This window comes from Canis lupus, chromosome 5 (genome assembly GCF_011100685.1).
Source record: "Canis lupus familiaris isolate Mischka breed German Shepherd chromosome 5, alternate assembly UU_Cfam_GSD_1.0, whole genome shotgun sequence".
Taxonomy (NCBI): domain Eukaryota; kingdom Metazoa; phylum Chordata; class Mammalia; order Carnivora; family Canidae; genus Canis; species Canis lupus.
The window spans coordinates 70,851,078-70,875,116 of record NC_049226.1 but is presented as its reverse complement, the minus strand read 5'-3'; the positions used below and the strand labels follow the sequence as shown (position 1 = coordinate 70,875,116).

General features: G+C 51.7%; 1 protein-coding gene across 5 annotated transcripts in view; it reads left to right on the top strand.

Moving 5' to 3' along the window:
- The window catches only part of CMIP (c-Maf inducing protein), a 231,320-nt gene that overhangs the window by 165,845 nt on the left and 41,436 nt on the right, over positions 1 to 24,039 (top strand). For 4 of the 5 annotated variants that reach the window (XM_038538199.1, XM_038538202.1, XM_038538200.1 and 1 more), the window contains 2 exons: positions 13,947 to 14,108; positions 18,682 to 18,723. In XM_038538199.1, coding sequence (XP_038394127.1) covers positions 13,947 to 14,108; positions 18,682 to 18,723 — 204 coding nt within the window. Of the gene's footprint in view, positions 1 to 7,943; positions 8,127 to 13,946; positions 14,109 to 18,681; positions 18,724 to 24,039 lie in introns of those variants that run through there. The other variant, XM_038538204.1, reaches the window with a different exon arrangement.

The following is a 24,039-nucleotide window of genomic DNA, read 5'->3' as shown; positions in this document are numbered from 1 at the left end:
CTAATTGACCAGGACACCTGGGCAGAAGCACTGCAGACCTGGTGCCGTCACCCACGTCCTGCTCCCCGGGGGATCCTGGTGCCCTCTTAGAACCCGTAGATGGTTGCACAGAAACCCCTGACATGGACACTGGTGCCTTTCTGAGGCACCTGACGCCACCCTGACAGCCTGCTGACTGTGGTCGCTGAAGACCAAGGTGGCTTGTTGCCAGGTGGGAGCCAGAGAAATGGCAGGCGCCAGGCAGATGCTCGGGTAAGACCCCCTGGCAGAGCAGTTGGAACCTGACCTCCACCTGGAGCAGATGTCTAGGAATGTGTGGACCCTGAAAAGCACACCCAGGAAGTCCGGGGCCAAGTCAGTGTTAGCCAGGCAGCCCATTGGTGTCTGTTGGCTCTGAAGTCATTGTCACCGTCTACATCTGCCCCCAGGCCTCCCAGCCACAGTGGACATAAGGGTGCCCGACCAGTGGTTCTCAAAGTGGGGGTTCCCAGGCCAGCAGCATCTGCTTCACCTGGAAATTTCATAGACGTGTAAATCTTCTGTCTCGTAATTGTGAATGTTCTCAGGTGATCCTGATGCCCACCAAAGTTGGAGAGCTGCTACAGTAGCCTGAAGAAAGGGCAGACAGCAATAGGCATTTATTGAGTGCCTACTGTGTTCCCTCCACTTCACCTGTGTTGTCCTGTTTGGGCCGTACAGTGTCACTGAGGCATGGGGATTAAATCCCCCTTTCACAGGCCAGAAAACTGACTCTCAGACTACCTTCCCTGTGCATCCAAGCCAGAATTCAGACCCGGGTCTGAGCCTCCTTCTGTGTCCTCCAGGCCCTGTTGCTGGGTCCCTTGCGGCCCGACATCAAGCATAAGTGGCAGAACAGATCCATGGCTTTTGGATCACTCTGCCAGCACCTCCCCCAATTGTGCAGATGACTTAGAATCACCAGGATGGACACCCTCCCAAGTCCCACTCCGGGCTCCATCTCTGACTTCCCCTGGGCGAGTCTTGGCGTGTCTGTCCTCCACGAGGCAGGGACAGCTGCTGTGTCAGTCCTGCCTCTCCACGAGACCCCCTAGCTACTCAGGAAGGCAGAAGCACACAGCACCCTAGATTCAAGCCCACTGCTGTCACCTGTCCAGCCATGCACACTGCAGAGCAGCTGTACATTAATTAGGGAGCTGAACCTTTTTACAGGTTGCTCATAAACTTGGGCCCTTTGCAGAAGGAGCCACCAACCCGGAGAAGGCAGCCGGACAAGGCAAGGAGACTTCCCGAACAAAGGGATGAACAGATCAGATGCCCCTTGAAGTAAGGTGAGCACTAAAGTGCTGAGACAAATCAACAGCGGAGGCCCCCACTGAGATGCTACCCTTTGAGACTGAGTGAGGGAACTCCTTATTTGGGATGGAGGCTTCCCTTTATCAGGCCAGGCGGAAACAGGGCCCCAGGGTGCTGTCCCTGCTGCGCCCCCCCCCCCCCCATTTCAGGGAGTGAACTCCCACATGGCAGAGGAAGATGGGGCCTCTGGGATGGTATGTACATTTTAAAACTTACTCGGTGGGTTGCTATTATAACCACGGGTGTTTCCTGTTAAGGACTGGCAGGAGGCCCCCCTGCAGTTTTTACCTAAGGTTCAGTGTCACCCTGCTCCAGGCACAGGAAGGCCACTGGAAAAGTCATTGCAGGGTGGTAATAGGATCTTCTCAAGGGGCAAGTTTCAAAGGTGGGGTCTCTGCCTTGCCTGGGATATGAAGGGCCTGTGTCATGTTTATTGCTAGGACAGGCAGGATGAGCCTCTGGCTGTCTGAGAGCCTGGGGAGGATGGATGGGCCACGGTCCTGGAGATGCTGGTGGGCTGCGCTGACCGGGGAGCTGGAGCCACGGCCCAGCAGACCACCAGGAGGATCTGCGCAGAGGGCCAAGCCCAGGCGGGAGGACTGCTGTTTGCTTTGTTCTCATTTTCTAAAAGTAAATGCTACCTTTGCCCACTGATGCACGAGGTGGCTTTATAAAAACACACAGCACAGGGAAATCTATACTGATTGATTTGGAGTGCCTTCAGGGATTAGGAGAGGAAGAGCAAGATGCGGGGACCTGTGCATAATGTGATGCCCTTTTTGTAAAATGAAATGGGAGACAAAACAGCAAAAACCGAGAACCAAAATAAGTCTGTGTATTTGCCCTTGATTATGTGTGGCCGTGGAGAGAGCTCTCAACAGATCTGTCCAGCCTACCACCTGTTTTTATGAAGGAGGATTTAGGGGACACAGCCCCACCCACTCTCATGCTACCATAGCAGTGTGTGGCCAGAAAAGCCTGGGTATTCTTACCTGACCCTTTCTTTTCAGAAAATGTTTGCCAAACCCTCATATGTATGTGGCATTAGCACGGGTTTGGGGGTACAGGGATAGGGGAGGACGGGTGGGAGACAGGTGAGGTTAACAGGAGGCCAACATATATGATACGGACTAAATTTATGTAGACATTTATGCTGGTGTGTGTGCACGTATGCACGCACAGAAGGAGAACTCTTGGAATGATGGCCACCAGCATGCAAACATGTAGGCAGCCACACGATGGAATTTTGGTGTTCTTTACTCTCTACCGTAATACAGTCTGTATAATTCTGTCTTCCAGCAAACATATGTTATTTCAAAAACCAGGTAATCTCCTGGAACACTGAAAAGTTAAAAATAATATTAGCTCACATACCTTCTGGCTCTTTCCAAGAACGTGGGATTCTGACTGCTTTGAAAATTCTGTGGAAAGACAGGACCTCCTTCATGATCCCAATTTCCGAAATCTTTGTGGATTTTTTAAAAATATTCCTTTTTTATTAAATACACAAGACATGGATATGGCTTCCTGTGACAATTTGAAACCTTACAGATAAAGCTGAAGCTCCTCCCCCGCCCCAGACCTTGGTTTTCCCTCAAGCCACTTCCCTCTTCAGGAAGATGCCTGTCATCAGCTTGACACCCCCCACACTCTGTGCAGTGCATGTATGTAAATATATGTGCACACGTGTGTGTGCACGTGTGCTTGTGTTCACTTCTACATCTACTGTACGGTGGCGGCGGAGCCCATGACAGACCTCCTTTGTTCTTGTAACTGCTGTCTCGTATGACCCTGTGCGTGGGGCCACAGTTGGTTTGACATGTCTCCACTAGAAAACCCTGAAACACTGATGATGTTTCAGGGGTTTCTAGTCACCCTTAGTTTTTCTCAGAGGTTAACTATGTTCAGTCAGCATCCTGCTGCACTCAATAACTACCATTTATTGAGCACCTACAAAGTGCTGTCATTCAGCCTGAAATATCACAGTCTTGTCAGCACCTACAAGAGGCAGGTCGTACTATCATCTTCATTTTACAGAAGGGGAAATTAAGGTTCCAAGAAGTGATAGAATTCGCCTGAATTCGCCTGCATAGCTTGTACACAGCAGAACAGAAGTTCGAGGTCAGATATGCCCCACTCAGTTTACAGTGTCGCACACATCTGAGAGCTGAGAGAAGGCCTTGCCTGAGCCTCCAAGCCCCTGAGAGTTGACAGGCTAGTTGGGGAGGCAAGCGAGCAAAGGGAGGTGAGGGTGTAGTATTGGGTGTACTGAGTATGAAACTGGGGTTCCCCACCAGCCTCCCTAGAGTGCTGTGATCATCTGTGGAAAGCAGGCACAACACTTTCCCGGGGGTGTCTCAGACGGTATTCCATAGCGGGGGATGCTGGGGAAAGTGGCCTCCCCTGGCTTATGGCCGTGTGGAGACAGGGGTGCATTTCCAGAATGCTGAAAGCAGGTATGGAGCAGTAGCCGAGTATGCTCACAGTCTTCTTGACCCTGACTCAGGACAAGCAGGTCACCTAAGGGGGGTCAGTTCCCCCCATCGTACAGACAAGGAGACCACCCCTCTAGGCTCTCATGCAAGTAGAATCATCCAGTATTTGTCTTTTTGTAACCAGCTTATTTCATTCAGCAGAATGTCCTCGAAGTTCCTCTGTGTTGTAGCATGGGTCTGAATTTCCTTTTTCTTCGTACACCTTATTGTCTACACCACGTTTGTCCATCTACTCATCAGTGGACACTTGAGTTGCTCCCACCCTTTGGCTGTAGTGAATCATGCTGCTGTGCACATTGGCGTTTAAATATAATTTAAAATATACTTATGACCCCCCCCAAATATAAGTAACTAGGCTTCACCTTGCCCCCAACACCCTTCTGATGAGATTGTCCCATGATTGGACTCTGTTACTGGAATGCTGTTTGAAACCTCCCAAGTGGCCCTAACACGTGGCCAGGACGGAGAACCTTGAAATGGTTATCTCAGGACGTACACCTAGCATGGTGCCCGCCGCAGGAGGCCCTGGGCTGTCAGCCGGTATGACGGGGTTGCTCTGGACTCGCATGTGACCCTCATAAAAGGAAAAGGAGCTCCATTTGCTCCAAGCCAGAGCCCACCCCATGACTCATCTCTCTCAAGGACTCGAAGTTGGCCCTGTGCTGACATCCTGAATGCCGGGAGCTCCCCTGCAGCTCCCCTGGGGGTCCAGGTACCTCCTTGCAGCATGGCTGAGATGGCAGGTGCCCAGGTTTACTGGCAGCCCAGGGCCTGGTGTGAACCCTCTGAGGGAGCAAGAAAGACACGGGGGTCCACTTCCCCCCCAGGAAGAGAAAACCCAACAAATTCCAAACTGAAGAAGAGCAGGGAGAGGCAGGTGAGGGCAGGGCGTGGCACCCTGGGTGTCTGTGCCCCCACCCACACCACCACACGCCCATCAGATGGGCCGCAGCTGCCATCTTCATAAAATAAAAGGGTAGGTCAGCTTGAGTGGCTGAAGCGGGTGGTGGAGCCAGCGGGAGGGCTCCGTCCTTGCTTTACTGCTCACCAGCTGTAGGAGTTTCGTGGGGCTGCTGTGACAAAGTGCCATGAACCCCGGGGGGCCTAAAGCAAGAGAAATTCATCTCAGAGTAGTGGGGCAAGATCCAAAATCAGGGTGTCCCCTCTTCCACGCAGATGTGCCTCCATCCACACACCCTATGGGAGGTCCTGGTCCTTCCTTCTTCGGAGTTCTTGGCTTGTGGATGCAGAGTTACAACCAGCTTCATGTGGCAGCCTCTGCCCGTGTATGTGAGGCCCTGCACGGCCTTGCTATAAGATTGCTGGTTGTCGGCTCTAGGGCCCGCCTCTGATCCAGCCTGAACTCATCTTCACTTGATGGCACCGGCAAAGACCTACTTCCAGATAAGGTCACATCCACCGATATCAGAAGTCAGGACTTGGATGTAGCATTTGGGGTACATAACTCAACCCACACCACCAGCAGTATGACCTCGGGCAAGGTATTAACCCCTCAGTCCCCCTCCTGTGTATCATGGGGACAGACTCCTAGGCCCTACCGGACCCCATCTGGCTCTAGAGTTGGAATCTGCCTTAAAAAAAAAAAAAAGGATTTAGTTACTTATTTTACAGAGAAAGCACACATATGAGCGGGGTGAGGGACAGAGGGAAAGGGAGAGAAAACCTCAAGCCCACTCCCCACTGAGCGGGAAGCCCCATGTAAGGCTTGATCCCACGACCCTGAGATCACAACCTGAGCTGAAACCAAGTGTCGGCTGCTCAGCCAACTGAGCCAGCTAGGTGCCTCAGGATTTGCCCTTAAACAAGACTCCCCACATGGTTTCTGCACACATTTTGTTTGCAGAGCACTCGATGGGTTTTAAAAGACTAAGTTCGGGGCTCGGCACAGCAGAAGCGCTTCAGACATGTCAGCCATTATCTCTGATCTTTGTTTTCCTCCATTTCGTAAACCCCGAGAATACCTTCTATGTGCACTGAGAAGTTCCAGTCACCACACACAGCAGGGCAGAAGCGCACGAGGCATAATCCCTGCCCCCGAGGAACCCAGAGCTCAGTGAGAAAAACAGCCACATGCAGTCTTTTAAATGTGGTCAGACAGATCCATGTGATGATTGGATTTTGCCAGGTTCAGCGGGCCCTGAAGTGCCAGGTAGGATGTGGTGCCTGGTGGGGAGCCTGGCACCAGGGCCAGTTCCTCTCCTCACCAGCCTGATGCGTGGTTGCCCAGGCAACCAGCCGATGCCCGGGAGACAGCGCGCGGCCACCGTGCCCGAGTTCCCGCTGTTTCCTTGGAAGCAGTAATGACTGTGGAGAGACCGCCTCCGGCGGGCATGTAGGGGGCTGAGTGCCCAGGCTTTTCTCTTTCAAACAAATTGTCCGTCTCCCCAGGACCTGGCTTTCCAGGCAGGTGTCAGCTGGACACCCAGCTGCAGTCATCCTGGAGCTGCTGCGGGGCAGCCCCGCGTTTCGCAGCAGGTGCAGCCTCCATCAAGGCAGAGGAGGCTCTCAGGTGTGCCTGCCAGAGCGGCTCAGTGGTGGGCCATGAGGACCCACAGCTGCACTCGCTCCCAGTTCCAGCTCTGGCTCTTACTTGTCATGTGACTCGACTGCTCCTAGCCTCGGTTTTTCTCCTCTGGAAAATGGGCCTAATTACATCATGCACCTTGTTGAATGGTTGTGAAGATTCAAAAAATTAGTTTATATAAAGTGCTTCACACAGGGCCTGGCCTATGGAGAGCACTCAGAAGTGGGAACTGTTATACTCTCATGTCACTTGTCACTGATGTCATCATGCAGGGTGGTGTTCTTGGAACCCGGTAACCACTGAATAAGTGGTAACCAGTATTACTGTGTTTCGTAACTTTGTTAGCTTTACCTGCTAACACGAGCCATGCTTTACCTGCCAGCTAATGGGGGATGAGGGCTAGGCCTGTGTCTCGTTTTGTGTCCTTTGTCTTACTCCCAGTGCCTCCATGGAGCCACTGCCCAGAGTAGGCATCCCTGCACTCCTCTTGAAAATCCTGAGTCCCTGGAGGGTAATCAGTGATGAATCCATCTGTCAATTAATTGTATCAGCAGGTAACAGCTCGGTAATTGTATTGGCTAAATTAGCATCTCTTTGCACGTCCACAGGGGGGCTGAGAGGTTTTGAGCCATCTCAGAGCTTGGGCAGCCCGGATGGCTCAGCAGTTTAGTGCCCGCTGCCTTCACTCCAGGGTATGATCCTGGAGGGCCAGGAACGAGTCCCACGTCGGGCTCCCTGCATGAAGCCTGCTTCTGTCTCTGTCTCTCTCTGTGTGTCTCATGAATAAATAAATAAAATCTTAAAAAAAAAAAGACCTGAGAGCCAAGGGAGGCAATGTGGGGGGGTGATACGCATGGGTCAGTCACAGGCCAGGCTTGTATATGAAGATAAAGTGATGATCTTTGATGCCAAAGTTTTTTTTTAAGATTTTATTTATTTATTTATTCATGAGAGACACACAGAGAGAGAGAGAGAGGCAGAGGCACAGGCAGGGATTACGACCTGAGCCAAAGGTAGACATTCAACCACTGAGCCACCCTGGCATCCCTTTAAGATGTAGTATCCAGTCACTCTGGAGGACTAAGAAGGCCAGCGGCCGTGTTGCCTGAGTACGAAGAGAGACAACGAATGTGTTACTCGTCCTCTGGGTGACAGGGGCCCCGAGGACCTTAGGACAGCACTGCCCAGTGGAACTTTGTGCAACGATGTGAGTGGTCCTTCTCTGCGCCGTCCACTGTGGTAGCCACTGGCCACTTGTGGCTGTCGAGCACAATGTGGCCAGTGGGACCGAGGCACTGACTTTTTCATTGCATTTCATTTTAATGAAGTTAAATGTAAGGAGCCACACGGGGCTAGGGACTTTGGGCCCGGGCGGCACAGCTTTGGGCCGTCCACTGGAAAGAAGTTCTAAAAGCCAGTCCAGTCCGGTTCCTCCCTGGCTCATTTGTCTCGGCAGCTCCAAGGAGCTCCCGTGCGCCTTTCCTTTACTGACGGGAGGTGGGAGCATGCGTGCTTGTGCGAACCTGAGCCTCAGAGGCTGCGGCAACCAGCAGAGCAGCCCCGTCACCGGGAGGCGCGCTTCCAGCACATTCTGAGTCACGCCTCTCCTGGTGAGGGGCACACTCCCGGCGACAGCTCGTCTCCCGTGGAGGAGCCGACAGGCTCCACTTTCCCAGGCCGGAGAACCCCGGGCGTCTGTGGTTGCCTCTGCCGTGGGAGCGGTTGCCGGAGAGATGGCGGATGTTGCCCAGGTAACGTCCCCTCCCTGACGAGCAGAGGGTGAGGACTGCAATGGAGTGACTGACTGGCTCTGGCTCTGGCTCTGGCTCTGCCACACAGGAGGCAGGAGGCTCTCCCCGCTGGCTCTATTGTTTCGGGAGCTGGAGGGGCTTAGTCATGGATGCCAGGAGCCCTGCTGAGTTCCATGTCCTCTGGACCCCTCACTCCTAGGACTTGGTAGGTGACAAGAATGAGAGCTGCGGGTTAGCCAGGAATGGGGCTAGGAAGGGCCATGGAAGCCTTGGGCAGGATTTGGTCTGACCTGACATTGCAGATGAGGCAACTGGAGTACAAGTAATAGGCCCTGCGTTCCACGAGCACTGGGGCTGTCTGCTTTGCTCGCTGCGGGGATCCTTGTACCAACACAGTGCTTGGAGGAGAGGGCTCCTGGTCATTTCTGTTGGATGGTTGGATAGATGATGGATGGATGGATGGATGGATGGATGGATGGATGGATGGATGGATGAGTACACAGGTGGATGGCTGGGTGGACAGGTGGATGGATGAAGTAGAGCTTAGATCTGGACTGAGGTCCACTGTTGCAAACTTGTACTCTTGACCACTAAGCAGTACTGTCTCTGTCCAGCGTCCTCCCCTACCTGCCTGAGTTGGGGTTTTTTTTCTTAAACACTTTAATTGAAGTATGATTTACACACCTTAAAATCCACCAGTTGTAAGTGTATGATTCAGTGATTTTAGTAAATTCAGAGTAGTACAGCCATCACCACAATCCTGTTTTAGAATATTGCCATCATCCCAGAAGATGCCCTCATGTCTCTTTACAGTCTTATCCCTGTTGCCACTACCCAGCTCCCCAGCCCCAGGCAATCAATGACTGTCCCACCTTCTGTCTTTATAAATTTGCCTTTTCTAGACGTTTCATATAAAAGGAGTCCTACAATATGTGGTTTCCTCCTGGCTCCTTTGACTTAGCATCATGTTTATAAGGTTTGTCCATATCGTAGCACGTATGAGTAGATCCATCCTTTTTACTGCAAATACCAGCCCACTGTCTGGATAGACCACATTTTGCTTACCTGTTCACCAGCTGACGGACATTTGGGTGGTTTCCAGTTTGAGGCTGTTAGGAATAATGCTATGGATGTTCATGTACATGTCTTTGTGTAGTCTGTTTTTATTTCTCTTGGGTCAGTTTCTAAGAACAGAACTGCTGGGTCGTACGATAAATTTATGTTTAATGCTTTGAGTAACTAACAAACTGTTCTCCAGTGGTGCTGACTACTGTGTGTTGCCATCAGCACCACGCACAGATCCCTGTTCCTCCACATCCTCACCGACACTCGGGATCATCTTTTCGGTTACAGCCAGCCTGATGAGTGTGAAGTGGTGTCTCTTTATGGTTGGAACCTATATCTCCCTGATGGCTCACCTTGTTGAGCAGCTTTCTGCATGCTTACTCCTAGATTGGCTTTGACTAGAAAAGCCAGGGGTTGGCAGACTTCTTCTCTAAAAGGACCAGATAGCAAATATTTGGGGCTTTGCAGGCCATGTTGGATTTCTGTCATGAGTTCTTTGGATATTTTTGCTTCACAGCCCCTAAGAACATTCTTGGCTTCCTTCCCCAGAAAGGAGCAGGGGGCCAGGTTTGGCCCCTGCCACACTTTGCCAACCCCTGCTTTAGGTCCCTCACAGAGAATTCCAGGGCCCCTGCTAAAAGAATCCCAGTGGCCCATGGGGTCCACGCTGAACATGGCCGAAGGTCACCCCTGCCTCCTGGTGAAAGGGCTCCAGGAGAGGCTCCCGCGAGCCTGGCCATCAGGGTTCCAGAGGCATCCCAGTCCCAGCCCCACAGTGATTCATCACCAGATGAGTTCATCATAGTACCTGGGATGAAACCTGCTCATTTGTCACCCCAGGTGGAGTGAGTGGGTCCCTGGGGGTCCTGGGCTGGTCTCCCTTTGTGCTGTAGCTGCTCTGTCCCAGACCTTAGAGCCTCTTGTGGGTGCCAGCAGCCTGTCCACCCCTCATGACTATGATTTCACAGCCCTGCTCTCCAATTGCTGCTCCTCCTGGCCCCTCCCGCAGCTCCTCCACCCCCTAGTTGCCTGGCCTCCAGCTCTCCAGGCCTGGTGGACTTGTCCTGGCCTTCACTGTATGCCACCAGGCATTCTTAACCCCCTTCATCACTGTGTCTCCTGACAGATGTACCCCTCCTCTCCACTGTCTGCACTAGCCCTGACAGATATGATAGAAGGAGACCTTTGGAATTAACCAGAGCCGATTCTGACTCCTGAATTGTCCCTTTCTCGCTGTGTGACCTTGGGCGGGTCGTGCCACCTCTCTGGCCGTGAGAGTGCTGTGTAAACGGGATGCTAGAGTCCTGTAGCAAACCTTGCAGATGTGCCCCTCAGCCACTCCACTCTGAAGGCTACTCCCCCACGACTACATGTGACTGCTTGGGGGCATGTTCTTTTCTGGCTCTGAGAGTACTTTGTACTGGGCACAGTGCAGCCAGAAGTACGGCAGTGTCCAGGGGGTTGGTGGGTAAATGCTGCAGCTTCTTCACTCCCTGGTGGGGGAGGGGTAGTGCACAGTCTCCTCAAGTCCCCACAGGATGCACAGCCACCCCCACGGTGATCATGATGCTTGGCGGCACCCCGCTCACGATGGCCTCCCCCTCCCCACCCTGCATTGCTTTACAAATAAAGAAACCATTTGCACTTGGGTTCTTGTCTTAGGGTCTATTCTGGGGGCTGCTTAGCCTTGGCAGGTCCCCAGCTTCCAGGGTTACAGTGAGGATGAAGTGAGGTGATGCCCAGAAGCATTCAGTGTGGTGCCTAGTGCATAGTATGCGCTCATGACACATTGGCCCTTGTGACAAACCCTGGGACTTTCTGATTTGGATGCACCCACGGGACCTGGGGATGCCCATTAAGTAGGGGCTCGGGCATTCGCAAGAGAGCCATTGTCCTTCCCCCTCTAAGGAGGGGTGAGTTGGTGAGCTCTGAGGCTCATGCTGTGCAGGGGCCCCTTTTGCCTGACCTTGCTGCCTCAGAGTCTTGGTGATGTTTGTCTGAGTGTGGAGGACTGCGGACAGCACTTGCGGCCACCAGCAGCTCCTCCCCCCCCCCCCCCCCCCCCCGCCACTCACCCACCACACCCCACAATGCGTTGGCCATATCTGGCGAAGTTTCAACGAGGGTCGGGTGGAACTATGTTCACCAAAGATTAATGATTGCTATTTCTAGGCTGTGGAACTTCGGAGGCCCTTTTTTCACTTATCCTTTTCTTTGTGCTTTTCAGCATGGTTTACATTTCTTACAATGAGCAGGCATTATTTTCACAAAAAAGAATGAAGTCATTATTCTTTCAAAGGTAAATCAAAGGTAAATAACTTGCAGCTGATCAGAAGATAGGGCCCTTACGGCTCAGACCGTATTCCACTCTGGAGTCTACTGTGGGAAGATGAGGATATGCATCATGTGGTTTTCTTTGAGGCTTAATATACGGCAAGTTTCTGTGACCATTTCGCAGCCATTTAAAAATAAAGCAATTCTCTGGGTGTGGAGCAAAACCACTGTGTCCAGGACTCAAAGAAGCATTCATCTTCAGGGATGGATCGGGTTCTTGCCTTGGGAAGTATCTCCAGGGTATTAGACTTTGGGCACTTTGTGTTTGCACCAGACCAGGCAGTTCGGAGGTGACAGTGCTCCTGGCTAATGGTGACAAGGACTGGGGCTGGTTCCTGGCCCCAGGAAGCCTCACAGAACTGGGTGTGTCTTGTCATTAAAATCATGGACTCAACAAATGCTCGTTGTCACCATCATCCCCACCAACTGCATATTTACTGTTCACTTAAACACCCTCTCCTGACAGTCGCCGTGCGTGTCTTCTAGTCCTTGTAGGATCTAAAATGATTGACAAGTCAATGTTTCTAGTGTTTCCTCTCCCTTGCCTGAAGAAAATGATGCTGCCTCCACTCTCACCACTTGTTTCCTCTGCCCTGCTGCTGCCCCTCAGAGAGGGCTTGTGCCAGTCTAGTTTTTGATGAGGGATGGTGACCAGCAGAGCACAGCCAGACCAGGAGGGAGAATAAAGAGGCTGTCGTGGGCAGGCAGGCAGGCTCGCCAGCAGGTTAAAGAATGGTAGCGGGGGACAAGCTACATTGAAAGATTGGTGCTGTGAGGTGCCTGGGGGGCTCAGTCAGTTAAGCAACTGCCTTCAGATCAGGTCATGATCCCAGGGTTCTGGGATGGAGCCCCACATTGGGCTCCCTGCTCAGCGGGAAGTCTGCTTCTCCCTCTCCCTCTGTCTCTCCACTTGTGCTCTCTCTCTCTCTCTCAAATAAATAAAAAAATTTTTTTAATTATCTGGGATGATGAGGGAAAACAGACTTTGGTGTGAGTTAACTATGTGGGTGATGCTGGTGATAATGGTGATGATGGGGCATGTGAGAGACTGGAAAATCATGAGTTTGGGAACAAACAGGAGAAAGAAAGTGGGATCCTATTTGCATTGCTGTGGGCTGTCCCTTCTATCCTTTACAAGCTTTTCCATAGAGGGAGGTTAAGAATCAGGATTCCCTTCTTGTGGCCAGTGTCTGTTCTGCTTGGACTCTGCCTTTGAATGTGACTCCTTACAGAGAGTGGACCACGTGGGTCCAGAGTTTATAAAGGTCATCCCATGAAAGAGGCTGCAAAGTATTTTCATGCCTAATTTGCAGAAGAGGAAACTGAGGCTCAGTGAGTGATATGCTTTATAGAAGGAACCTGGCCCGTCTGACTCCAGAATCTACCATGTGTTCCACCCAGAGGCCTCACTCAGCACAGTTAACTGCTCAGGTTGATAAGGAACAGCTTCCCTCAGAGACCTCCTTGAAGGCACTAGGTTCCAAGACCACTTTGTAATTCCAAACTCGGAAATGGATGGTCAGGGAGACCCTGGCAGCACCGGGGGCCAGTGGGGGACCCTGACCTCCTCCCTCCCCACTCCCTCATTCAGACTCTGGCTCAGAGATTATGACTTGTCACCCTGGCTGGCTCCTGGCGCGGTGACACTAAACTTAGGTTTTCCCCAGGGAGCAGAGCACTTAATGAAGGAGTTCATCCAGTGGAGACTCCCAAGCAAGCCAGGGCAGCAGTGGGGCAGGCAGCTGCAGAGCCGGGAGGGAGTTTGGCTGGGACCTCCGCCTTCTGAGGGCTGCTGTTTCCATGATGTCAGAGAGGCGGAACTCTGCCCCACATCGAGGGAGACAGCAGCCCTCGCCCCAGTGCTTTCCAGCTTTGGACGCAGCCCTGAGCAAAGGTGAGAATGCTCGTCTTACTCACCAGGCGGAAACTGAGGACTGCCTTCTCGTTTCCTGGGGGCCTCTGGGCTTGTCACCACCTGGCTGGAGTTGGATTCCTGACCCCCAGCCCATCTGTCCTTTTTCTTAGCTGGGCTCCACTCTCCAAGGGGACCTCTTAGGACCAGGAGGAGGGAAACCATGTCTCCAGCTCTGTAGACCCTTGAATGCTTCCACTCTGACTGCATGTGATGCTTAGGGAATGCTTTTGGCAGACGTGAGCCTTTTCATTCTTTTTTTTAAGTCACTGGAAACAGTGTGGAGATTTCTCTGCCAGTGTCCAGGAGCTCTGGTTGTTTGCAGGCATAGCCTGTGACTCCGGGCAAGACTTCTTTCTTTGGGAGTCCATTTCTTAGGAGGGAGCGGTCCACACCAACGCTTCTCAGGGCCTTCTACGTCCTAATGTATCTGTTTCTTTGATCACCTTTTGTCTTCCACCATCAGCACATAAATAACATGTCTGTGTCTCTTTCTCTCTCCCGATCAGAAAAAGATTTACAAATATAAGAAAGTCCTGAGTAACCCAAGCCGTTGGGAAGTTGTGTTGAAGGAGATCCGAACTCTGGTGGACATGGCCCTGACATCCCCCCTGCAGGATGACTCCATCAACCAAGCCCCACTGGAAATCGTCTCGAAACTGCTCTCAGAGGTAAGACATTCCTCCTGTTTGATTTTGCACACCGCCCACCCCCTTCTTCCAGTTTTCTTCCTTTCCCTCTGCTGAGCCTGGTGCTATACCAGGCAGCAGAATTGGACCTGAGTTTACTCTGTCTCCACATTGCCAAAGGAGGCGAGCAGCCTGCGGGAGCTGAGAAGGAGGTTTGCTCCTGTGCCTGCAGCCGAGCCACCCCAGGGGTGTGGCAGGAGTGAAGGGGCAGCTGTCACCACCCTGCCATGCCCCACCACAAAACGTGGGGGGATTGGTCTTGGGCCTGAGGCTGGGCTGGTGGTGATGATGGTGGCAGTGAATTTCAGAGTTTTCCAGTTCATGCCCGAGCCAGAGCACGTCTGGAAAACCCCCAGACCGCGCTTCCTCCCTGCCCTTTGGCGTTGGGGCCGGTTGCTCCACCCATGTCTGTCATCCCCCCTGCCCTGGCCTGCATCAGCTCCAGGGGCCCGGACAGCGACAGCTTTCTGCCCCCATCACCCCCACAGAAGCAGAAAATCCGGCAGCGGTTTTCGCAGCTGGCACTGCTCTGCTTCACCAGGTGGCCCCATGCTAGGGTGTATGCCACACCGGACACTGGCCTGGGCATGGGGATGAGGACAAGCCCCTGCCCGCCAAAAGCCTGTGTTCCAGCGGGGACAGACAGGGGTGTGGGGGCCCAGTCAGTGTCAGTCACTCTGTTGGCGGAGACGTGAGGCTGCTTGGAAACACTGTTTACTCTGTCCCAGGCCCTATTCTCAGCTCCTCACAGATACTAATGCTCGTCTCAGTTGTTTGCCTGCCTGGCCCCCTGGAGACACTGCATTGATGACTCCTGATTTAAACTCTGCGTGGCCACCAGAGTGATCCTTCTAGTCCTCCTCCCCTGGGAGGGGCCCCTGCTTTCCTGGCACCCCCGGTTTCCTGGGTAGTTTTGAAACACTCCCCTCTGAATCCATACAAGCTCCCTCTGCCTAGAACCACCCCTTCCTCTGCAGACCCAGGCTGGTTGCTGCTCATCAGCCCAGGAAACTGGCCCAGACCTTCCATGTCTGCTGAATAGAGGGTCCCTTGTGCTGGAGGCAGGTGGGGGGAGGAGGTAGAAGGTGAGCGGCAAAGGTGGTCGCAGGTAGAGGAACAGAGGACGTGCTCTCAGGTGTGAGGCAGCTTCATTTCACAGAAGAGTGAAGACTCGGGCTTTGAAATGAATCACACTCAAGGTCTGGAATTTGAGACCGGGGTGGGTGCTGTATACCCAACTTTGAATCCTGGCTTCCCACTCTGAGCAGGGGCTGGCTGCTTACCATCAGCAAGCACCTGCTGTGTGCCAGCAGGTGTCAGGTGCCATGTACACAGCATCTCGTGTGGTATATCCTCTCTGAGAGATGGGCCTGGCCGTCTCTATTATACAGGCAAGGAAACTGAGGCCCAGAGACACTGAGGGACCCACTGAGGAAGCAGCAAGGCTGGAAATGCCCCCTGAGGGCTCCCTTGCTCTCAGCAAGGCCATGTCACCCACTCCCTTCTGCCCCACCAGCCCCACCCCCACCATCACACCATCCTTAGATCAGGCTCGCTGTCAGGACGATGGGAGAGGTGGCAGGCAGGCCAACCTCCAACAGCAGTGATTTCCCATCTTACATGTTTCATCTGACCACACGCCCACAGGCCTTTGTGTCACTTCTCAGGCCAAGGTTTTAAAAATCATCTGATCCCCAAGCACTAGGGTGGAAAGATAAAGGCATTTGAAGGGGAAAAGAAAAGAGAAAGAAGCTTGCATCTGTTGTGTACCTACTGTGTGTCAGGCAGGGGGTCAGTATTAATCACCCTGCCATTTGGTAAGGGACAGAGCTGGGGCTACAGCCCAGGCTTAACGCCTCTCTGAGTGACATGTTTTTTGAATACATGCTCTGTGACCACTGCTTCGGCAGGCATTGAGAGCTGATACTTTACACTTCTCCAGGGACCCTATGAGGTAAGTACTAAAATGTATAGCCAAATAAACAAAGGCTTGGAGAGGCTGTCACTTGTCCAGGGTCACTTGGATGAGTGATGGGCCAAGATCCACGCCCAGGTCTGTCTTACTGGAAAGCTCACGCTCTTGTGCATAGATGGGGCATAAACCTGGATTGGTGAAGACTGTCTGGTGAGGGGGGCAACCCAGCTGTGTGAGACATGGTGGTTGAAGGCAGGTATTGTAGAAACAAAAGGACCTGGTTCTACCCTTCAGGTGCTAACTGGCCTTAGATAGTTTCCTAGGTCCCTCACTACCATGTTCATTTGTGAGTTGGGGCAAAGATTAGCACCTATTTCATAGAATTAAGGATCAGGTGCTCTAATATATACCAAGTGCCTGGCCCTGTGCCTGATATGCAGGGAGCACTTGATAAATGGTCACATTTTTATTGTCATGGGAGATGGTTATGATCTTGACCTTAATAAGCACTCCCAGCTGAAGAGTCTGGGGGATGGGTGGAAAAACAAATGCTCTTTCCTCCTTGCCCTTTTTTGTTTAGAGAATATGGGCTAGATTATTTGTTCTCTTTACTCACATTGTCCCCGGGATCTCCTTCTAGGAGGCTCGAGGTATCACCACACCAACAGAAGGTGGGCAGGATCCCGAGGAAGGGACTGGGGAGGGGAGGGGGCTCTTAGTTCTGAGAAAGGACTGTCCATCCACTGCCCAAACAAAGCCAGCTTCCCTGACTTCCTGGGCCCTTGTTGAGTTGAGTGTATGGAGAAGCCACTCAGTTTAGAGTTCCCAGGCCCCCTGTGATGCACTGGCTGTTCGTAGTTCTCTCCACCCAGGGTTGAAAATGGCCTTGGTGGAGAGAAGCGTCCCCGCAGAATGGCACAGGCTGCCACCAGCGATTAGAACAAAGAAATTGGCATCTGTGCTTGCTGAAGGCTCTTCCTGGGAAGGTGCACAGGTGCAGTAAGGAACAGGCTAGTGCCTTCAGAGCTGTCCACCACAGCCTGAGAAATGGAACAGCCCCTGGCTAGGGTCAAGCACCATAGCTCGGTAGTTAGAGATGCAGGCTTGGACATCAGGACAGAGAGCCGTCAAACCTCCAGGGCAAGCAACTGAGCCTCTTGAGGCTTGGGTAGCTCACCCGTCAATGGGAGAGTAGAACCATCAGGTAGCTCACCTGCCGACGGGAGAGTAGGAGAACCATGGCGAGAAGGAAATGGGTGAGATGAGGATTACGAAGTGTATTCAATCTGAGCATAGTGAGCCCGTCATCAGCCATAAGGAAAGACCAAAGCCAGGCTTCCACTGACCCTGGGCAGAAAAATTACTGATGTTTAACAATCTGCCATAAACAGGCCCCTTAAACTCTTCCAATATCCACAAAAAGAAAAAGCCATTGAAATAAAAAAAACATCTTTTCACCTTCCTGTGTTCCTGGATTCTAAGCACAGAGGGCCAGGCTCTCTCCATGGGAACCCGGGACTTCAGAAGGTGCAGACAGGCCCTGGTTCCAGGCTCTCTCCATGGGAACCCGGGACTTCAGAAGGTGCAGACAGGCCCTGGTTCTGTGGCCGTCTTCACCCCTTGAGCGGCCAGATAGGAGCATATTCATGGCCCACTGGCTTCTGTTTTGCTTCAGTGGGTTGTAAACTCGTTAGATATCCTGATGCTCTTAAACCTGATGCCAGGTGGTGAGCAGGGTGGGGCTCTTTCCAGAACCCAAGAACTACCGCTCTTGCCAGTTCACTGGTGCATTACAAGGGAGGAAACGTGGCTCCATTAGGAAATCTGAACAGACACCAGTAAGCGCCCAGGCCCGCCTAAGCGAACAGCACACCTCAAAACTAGCAGAGAAGACAGTAGAGATCGTTTCTGAGTTTTCCCATGACTTCTCATTTCTCACACATTCATTCCTTTCCTCAGTCACATAGTCACAAGATGGTGGTGACAGGTACCAACTGGGTGGGAAAATCCCAGATTGAGGAGAAAAAAAATTAAGTATAATCCATTCAACTTTCTCTTGTTGCTGTGAGTTAATTGTTACGATTCAGATTTAGCTAAAACTTGTTCAGCTCATTGATCACCATTCTTCCCTGGGAACCCAGTTGAGAACCACTGAAATAATATGTGTGCTGTGCCTAAGAGATAGTGTGGCACACAGTCAAGGTTCAGAAGACTGTTTCTTTCCCTGTTTACTGTGAACCTGCCTTCTGGCTTCCTAGTGGCATATGTATGACGAGAACGAGCGTGGGGTTAAGCCCCATCTATGTATCCTCTCAACAGAAGCCTACAGAGGATCCACATTTATGGAAGAAGAAACTGAGTGTCACCAAGGAGGAGTGACTGGTCCAAGGTCACATAACTCACAAGGGGGGACTGGGACTCGCAACTCACTCCCCCTCCCCCCCCAAAGCCATACTTTTCTCCCTTCCTGGCTGATTCTTTGAGGGCGTTCTGATTTGCTTAATTAAGAAAAAGCAACAATTGCACTGAGAGGCTGAAGGCGTTTTAACTGTTCGGACTTTGAGATGTAGATGTTCCATTTTATTAATACTATTTTGTTTCATTTTGTCTTCTTCCCGTACTCCCCACTCAATCCCTTAGAACACAAACTTGACTACCCAGGAGCATGAGAACATCATTGTGGTAAGTCTCTTGGGAACCCTCTCCCACTGTCCACCTCCCGCTCCCCATAGTCCTTCCCCGGGCCTGAGGGACTTCTCGAAGCACTTGTGTAATCCACCAGCATGGCAAACTCGCTCATTCCTGTCTTTTCTGTCGAGCCAGATGGGTCTGCCCTCCTGCCTTTGCACCTTTCAGAGCCCCAATGGATGGGGGAGGGGAGATGCAATTATCAATCTTTGAGATTTGTAGCAAATGTGTCTTCATTGCCTCCTCCTTCCTGACTGTGCTGGGGTGGGGGGAATTGATGGCAGAGAGCCTATAATTTGTTGAGAAGTACAACCATATTAGCTGAGAGGTAAGCATTCTCTTTCTTGCCCCAAGACATGTCTCCTAGTCAATCCACATATAGAACCTGGATTTTGTTCTCTCTGATATGAAAAGTGAGGTCGTATTTTCTAGGACTTGACTATGATGTAAACACCTTCGGAGTATAATATCTTCCTGGGTGACTTTAAGCTCTAAAATGTGACTCTCACTAGAGAGAAATGAAGTTGCACCCACTGGAGGCCCAGCACTGTGCCGTGTATTTGAATCCTTAGGTAACTAAGACAGCCCCTACTCCCAAGGAGTTTATCCTCTACTATAGGAAGACAAGTGAGATCACTGTACAAACAGAGGCACGTAGTGCAGAGGAGTAGAGTGATAAACTCACCTGAGAGAGAAACCATGGTGCTTCCTGGAGGCAATGGTGTCTGAACGGGTTTTGAAGGATCAGTAGGACTTTACCAAATGGCAAACAGAGTAAAGGCATTCCAGAGAGAGGAAGCAAAACATGTCTAGAGATGTAAAACAACGTGGTATATTCTGGAAGCTTCGGCATTGCTGGAGTGTAAGGTATAAGGAAGTGGGAAGTAGGGAGGCAGAACTTGAGACAGAAGTGAGAGGCAAAGCCTTATGTGCCCAGAAGGGACATTCACCTGCCCAAGAGGTCCTGTGGCTACGGCCTTTGAAACAAGGGTAACATGCCAGATTCTATGCCTCTCTGAGCTGAATTAAGGTTTCATGGGTCCTCCCACCTGGCCCTGCCAAGCCCAGCCTAGAGAATCACCCTCCTCACCCCAGCTGGGTCTTGTGGGTACCAAAGGAGGTGAAGCCCAGGCCATTTATTATGGAGAATGAGGGGAGTACTTCCATGGAGCCCCAGCTACAGTGCCTGACACATAATAGGTGCTCAGTGGGTATTTGCTGAAAATATAGGGGTTTGTTTTGTTTTGTTTTGTTTTTCCTCTATGGTCCACCCTGACCACCCATTGCCTTCTCTTGCTAGAAGACAGGGAATGTGAACCTGGGCACCCCCAGTCTCCACCCACCTTTCTCTGGTATACTGTTAATTAATAGGTTTATTTAACAAACATTTTTGGGCATGTGAGTACAGGTACGTGCCAAACTCTAGTCTCTGTTCCACAGACTTAGAGTTGCTGTTGAGAGATTTACTGCATGCTAGGAGAACCTGGCAGGTCGACAGATAATCAAATAATAACATGATCAGGGGTTGAGATTTGTTAGGGGAGCACAGAGGACAGACACCTAACATCCTCTGCCAGTGAGGGTGCTGGGAGGAGGACAGAGGGCTTCCAGGTGGGAGTGAGCAAACTGGATCCTAAAGGATGAGAAGGAGTGCTCCAGTGAAAAGCAGTCCAGGGAGAGAGCCCAGCCCAAGAAAGGCAGAGCAGTGAGACTCTGGCTGGGGGAGAAGCAGATGAGGACATGGGTGCTGGGGAAGAAGTTGGCATCTTCCTCTCCCTGCTGGCAGTACCTGTGGGTCCCACCGTGCGCTTCAGCCCTGGAAGAAGGGTGAGGACTTTGGACTGGGGATGAGCCTGGGAAAGGTATTTTGATCTGAGCGATCCAACTGCTTTTATCCAGCTAATTTGGCTGAGCTGACCCCTTCGTTAGGCTGGGCTAAGCTCCCCTGCTCAACAGACATGCCTGAAAACAGAGATTTGTCTGAGGTCTGCCCCCAACCCAGCATTTTACAGTCTCCCTTTCAGGGCTCCTTATTACCAGTGCCCTTATTGTCACTGGGAAGCCTCCCTTTGGCCTGGAGATTGCATTATCTGATTTGACCTCTTGGCAATTAGTCTTCTCCCAGTGAGGCTTGGTATTTTTTTATGTGCTTATTTTTCATAAGTACTTTCACAAGTAACTTGAGTTGGTCTTAGGCTGTCTGGGGTCAGGCATCCATCTGTGCAATAGGTAGTTGTCGGGTGGTGACGGCTGGTGCGTCCCTGGACGTGCATGAACCTGGAGCCCAGCTGCCATCTTGCATGGTGGGCTTGAAGCCAACTGTGGGCTCAAGTTTAGAGATGGTGCAGACCCTGGGCCCCCCACCCCACTCACTATGACCATGGGCGAGTCATGGGAGAACTTTAATTGGATTCTATTGAAAATATCTGTTGGGCAGCCCCGGTGGCGCAGCGGTTTAGTGCCGCCTGCAGCCAGGGATGTGATCCTGGAGACCCAGGATCGAGTCCCACATCGGGCTTCCTGCATGGAGCCTGCTGCTCCCTCTGCCTGTGTCTCTGCCTCTCTCTCGCTCTCTCTGAATGAATAAATAAATAAATCTTTAAAAAAAAAAGGAAATATCTGTTAAGATATTCTTTAAAAATACTTTTGCAAGTATTTCATGAGTATAATTTCATTAGAAAGAAAGAGAGAAAAGGATTTCACCCTGAGTGTCCTCTCCAGAGACAGCCCCTAAGGGTTTTCAGGTGGTAACAAACCCACACAGATACAGGTGGGTTTTTATTTTTGTTTTTTGGCATTAATGATGTGATGCTAGATGTGTTGCTCTGCATTGGTTCTTTCATATAACATGGCTTGGAGATGCTTTCAAGTCTCTTTGTGCCTATCCGCCCCAGGGTTTTCAGATTCAGTACCTGTGGCATTTGGGGATGAATCATTCCTTCTAGGGAGCCTGTCCTGGGCATTGTAGAATGTTGAACGGCAGCCCTGGCCTCAACCTAGTAGATGCCAGTAGCACTTCCCTGTCCTGATGATCAAAAACATGTAGGACACCTGGATGCCTCAGTGGTTGAGCGTCTGCCTTTCTCAGGTCGTGATCCTGGGGTCCTGGGATCGAGTCCCACATTGGGATCCCCGCACAGAGCCTGCTTCTCCCTCTGCCTGTATCTCTGCCTCTCTCTCTCTCTGTATCTCTCATGAAGAAATAAATAAAACCTTTTTAAAAAATATGTCTCTAGACATGCTAGCATCCCCTGGAAGGCAAAGTCAACCCTGATTGAGAACCACTGGCTCACCTCATACTCTCTATTGGCTCTAGAATATTTTTATTTAACCAGATGGCTATTCAGATCATTTTCAACTAACTAGACATACTAAGCCTCAGCCTCCTCATGTATGAAATGGGTACAGCAACGGTGCCTTTCTTACAGGGCTCCTGGGACAGTTTAGTGAGCTCATGCGCCTAACATGCTCAGCAGGGGACCAAGCTTATAGAAACAGCATGAAAGTATAAGCTCTTAATTAATCATACCTTTTAGAATGATCGTAACTCTGTGATGAGAGCAGCCCTTATAACTTCCCTGACCCTCTGTCTCTTCATCTGTACAAATGGGAATAACTCCCGCTTGACCTCACAGAGTTGTCATGAGGATCAAATGAGATAATAGCATGGAAGCCCGGAGCCCATGCCTGACACCCACTCTGGGCACTTAAATCCTTCCCATTTCTTTATTCCTTGACTCATTTCGGAGAAAGAGAGGCCGGTATAATTGAAGGGGCTCAGGCCTGCACATGGTCCCTCCTCGCAGAGCTGGTCTGAGAGCTGCGTTTGAGGAGCAGAGGCAGGCACCCTGTCCTGCTGTCCCTGCTATGGCCAGCACAGTGGGAGGGCTAGGCATGCGGCTGCAGAGAATCCCCACCCGGTGTATGGAGCCAGAGCCGTGGGCCAGCCTTGTGCCACTTGTGTTCTGTTGTCTTTCATTGTCCCATTTCTCCTTAACTGTGGTCACCAGACGGGGCTATTTGTGTTCTGGTTGTGTGGAGGGCCAGGGTTGAGAAGCAGTGTGGCAAATAATTCAGGCTCCCGAGTCACAGCCATGGGTTCAAGTTCTGCTCCGCCATGTTCTGACTGCGTGACCTTGGACAGCAGACCTAATCCCTCCCTCCCGCTGAGAGAAGGGGCAGGACTCACAGCCACCTCCCAACACAGTGAAGATCACACATGATGCAGTTAGCACCGAGCCCAGCAGGGAGCGTGCCCAGGACAGCGCCTGCTACTGTGGAGGTTGCTGTTGCTCTGTCTCTGTCATGGGTGTCATTTCTGGCCCATGTAGCTGGAAGGGGACTGTGACAGGCCAGCGGGCTCAGCCTCACGGGGAGTGAGGCGCCCACCAACCCCGGCCCACACTGTCCAGAGAATGTTCTGTGCCGGTAGAGGTATTCTCTGCTCTCCCTGGCACAGTGGCCACTGGCTACACGGGACTCCTAGCACCTGAGATGCAGTTCGTGTGACTGAGGAACTACATTTTTTATTTTATTTCATTTAAAATGGTTTATTCCCTGTCAGTTAAAATGTGAGTAGTTGCACGTGGCCAGTGGTCTCTGTGCTGGCTGGTGCTGCCCCAGACGGATGAGACCCTGGGCTATTGGTCAGCCTGGCTGCTGGTGCTCAGTGTCAGTCACTTCCTCCCTCCCAGAGGTACATTTGCATGATGTCTGGTCATCTCTTCTTGGCATCCAGTGATGCTTCCTTTCCCCAATGGCCCCAGACCCAGTGGAAGGCCTTGCTGAGAGGTCCCTGCCCATATCCAAAGGCATCGCTGTGGGGAACAGATCACAGAGACCCTCTGAGATCGAGCAGGCAGGTCTGAGCCGTGAGAGTCAGCGAAGGGAGAGCGTGTCCTCACCAAGCCCTCCTGGGAGTCGGGCCAAATCACTACCCCTTGCCCTGTGTCCAGTATAGCCCAAGTCAGCCCCCGTGTGTTGGTGGTGCTCTGGGCAGCAGGCTTATTCTGAGGCTGAGACTCCAAAGCTTCTAGAGTTTTCTCTCACCAAATCCCCCCAACAACTCTGTGAGTCACTTGATAGGCTAGAAGACTAATGCCCAGAGAGATTGAGTTGCTCACTCAAGGTCACACAGCCTGGCAGTCTTGGTGCTGGGTTCTGGGTCTCCTGTTTGCTAATCTTGTGCCCAGTGTGACAAACAGAAAAGTGAGCGGACTTCACATGGTGTTGACCATCCAGTACCTGACATGTATGGAGAGCTGGCCTTACTTGGGGTTTATACCAGGAGTTCTCAGTTGGATACAGTAG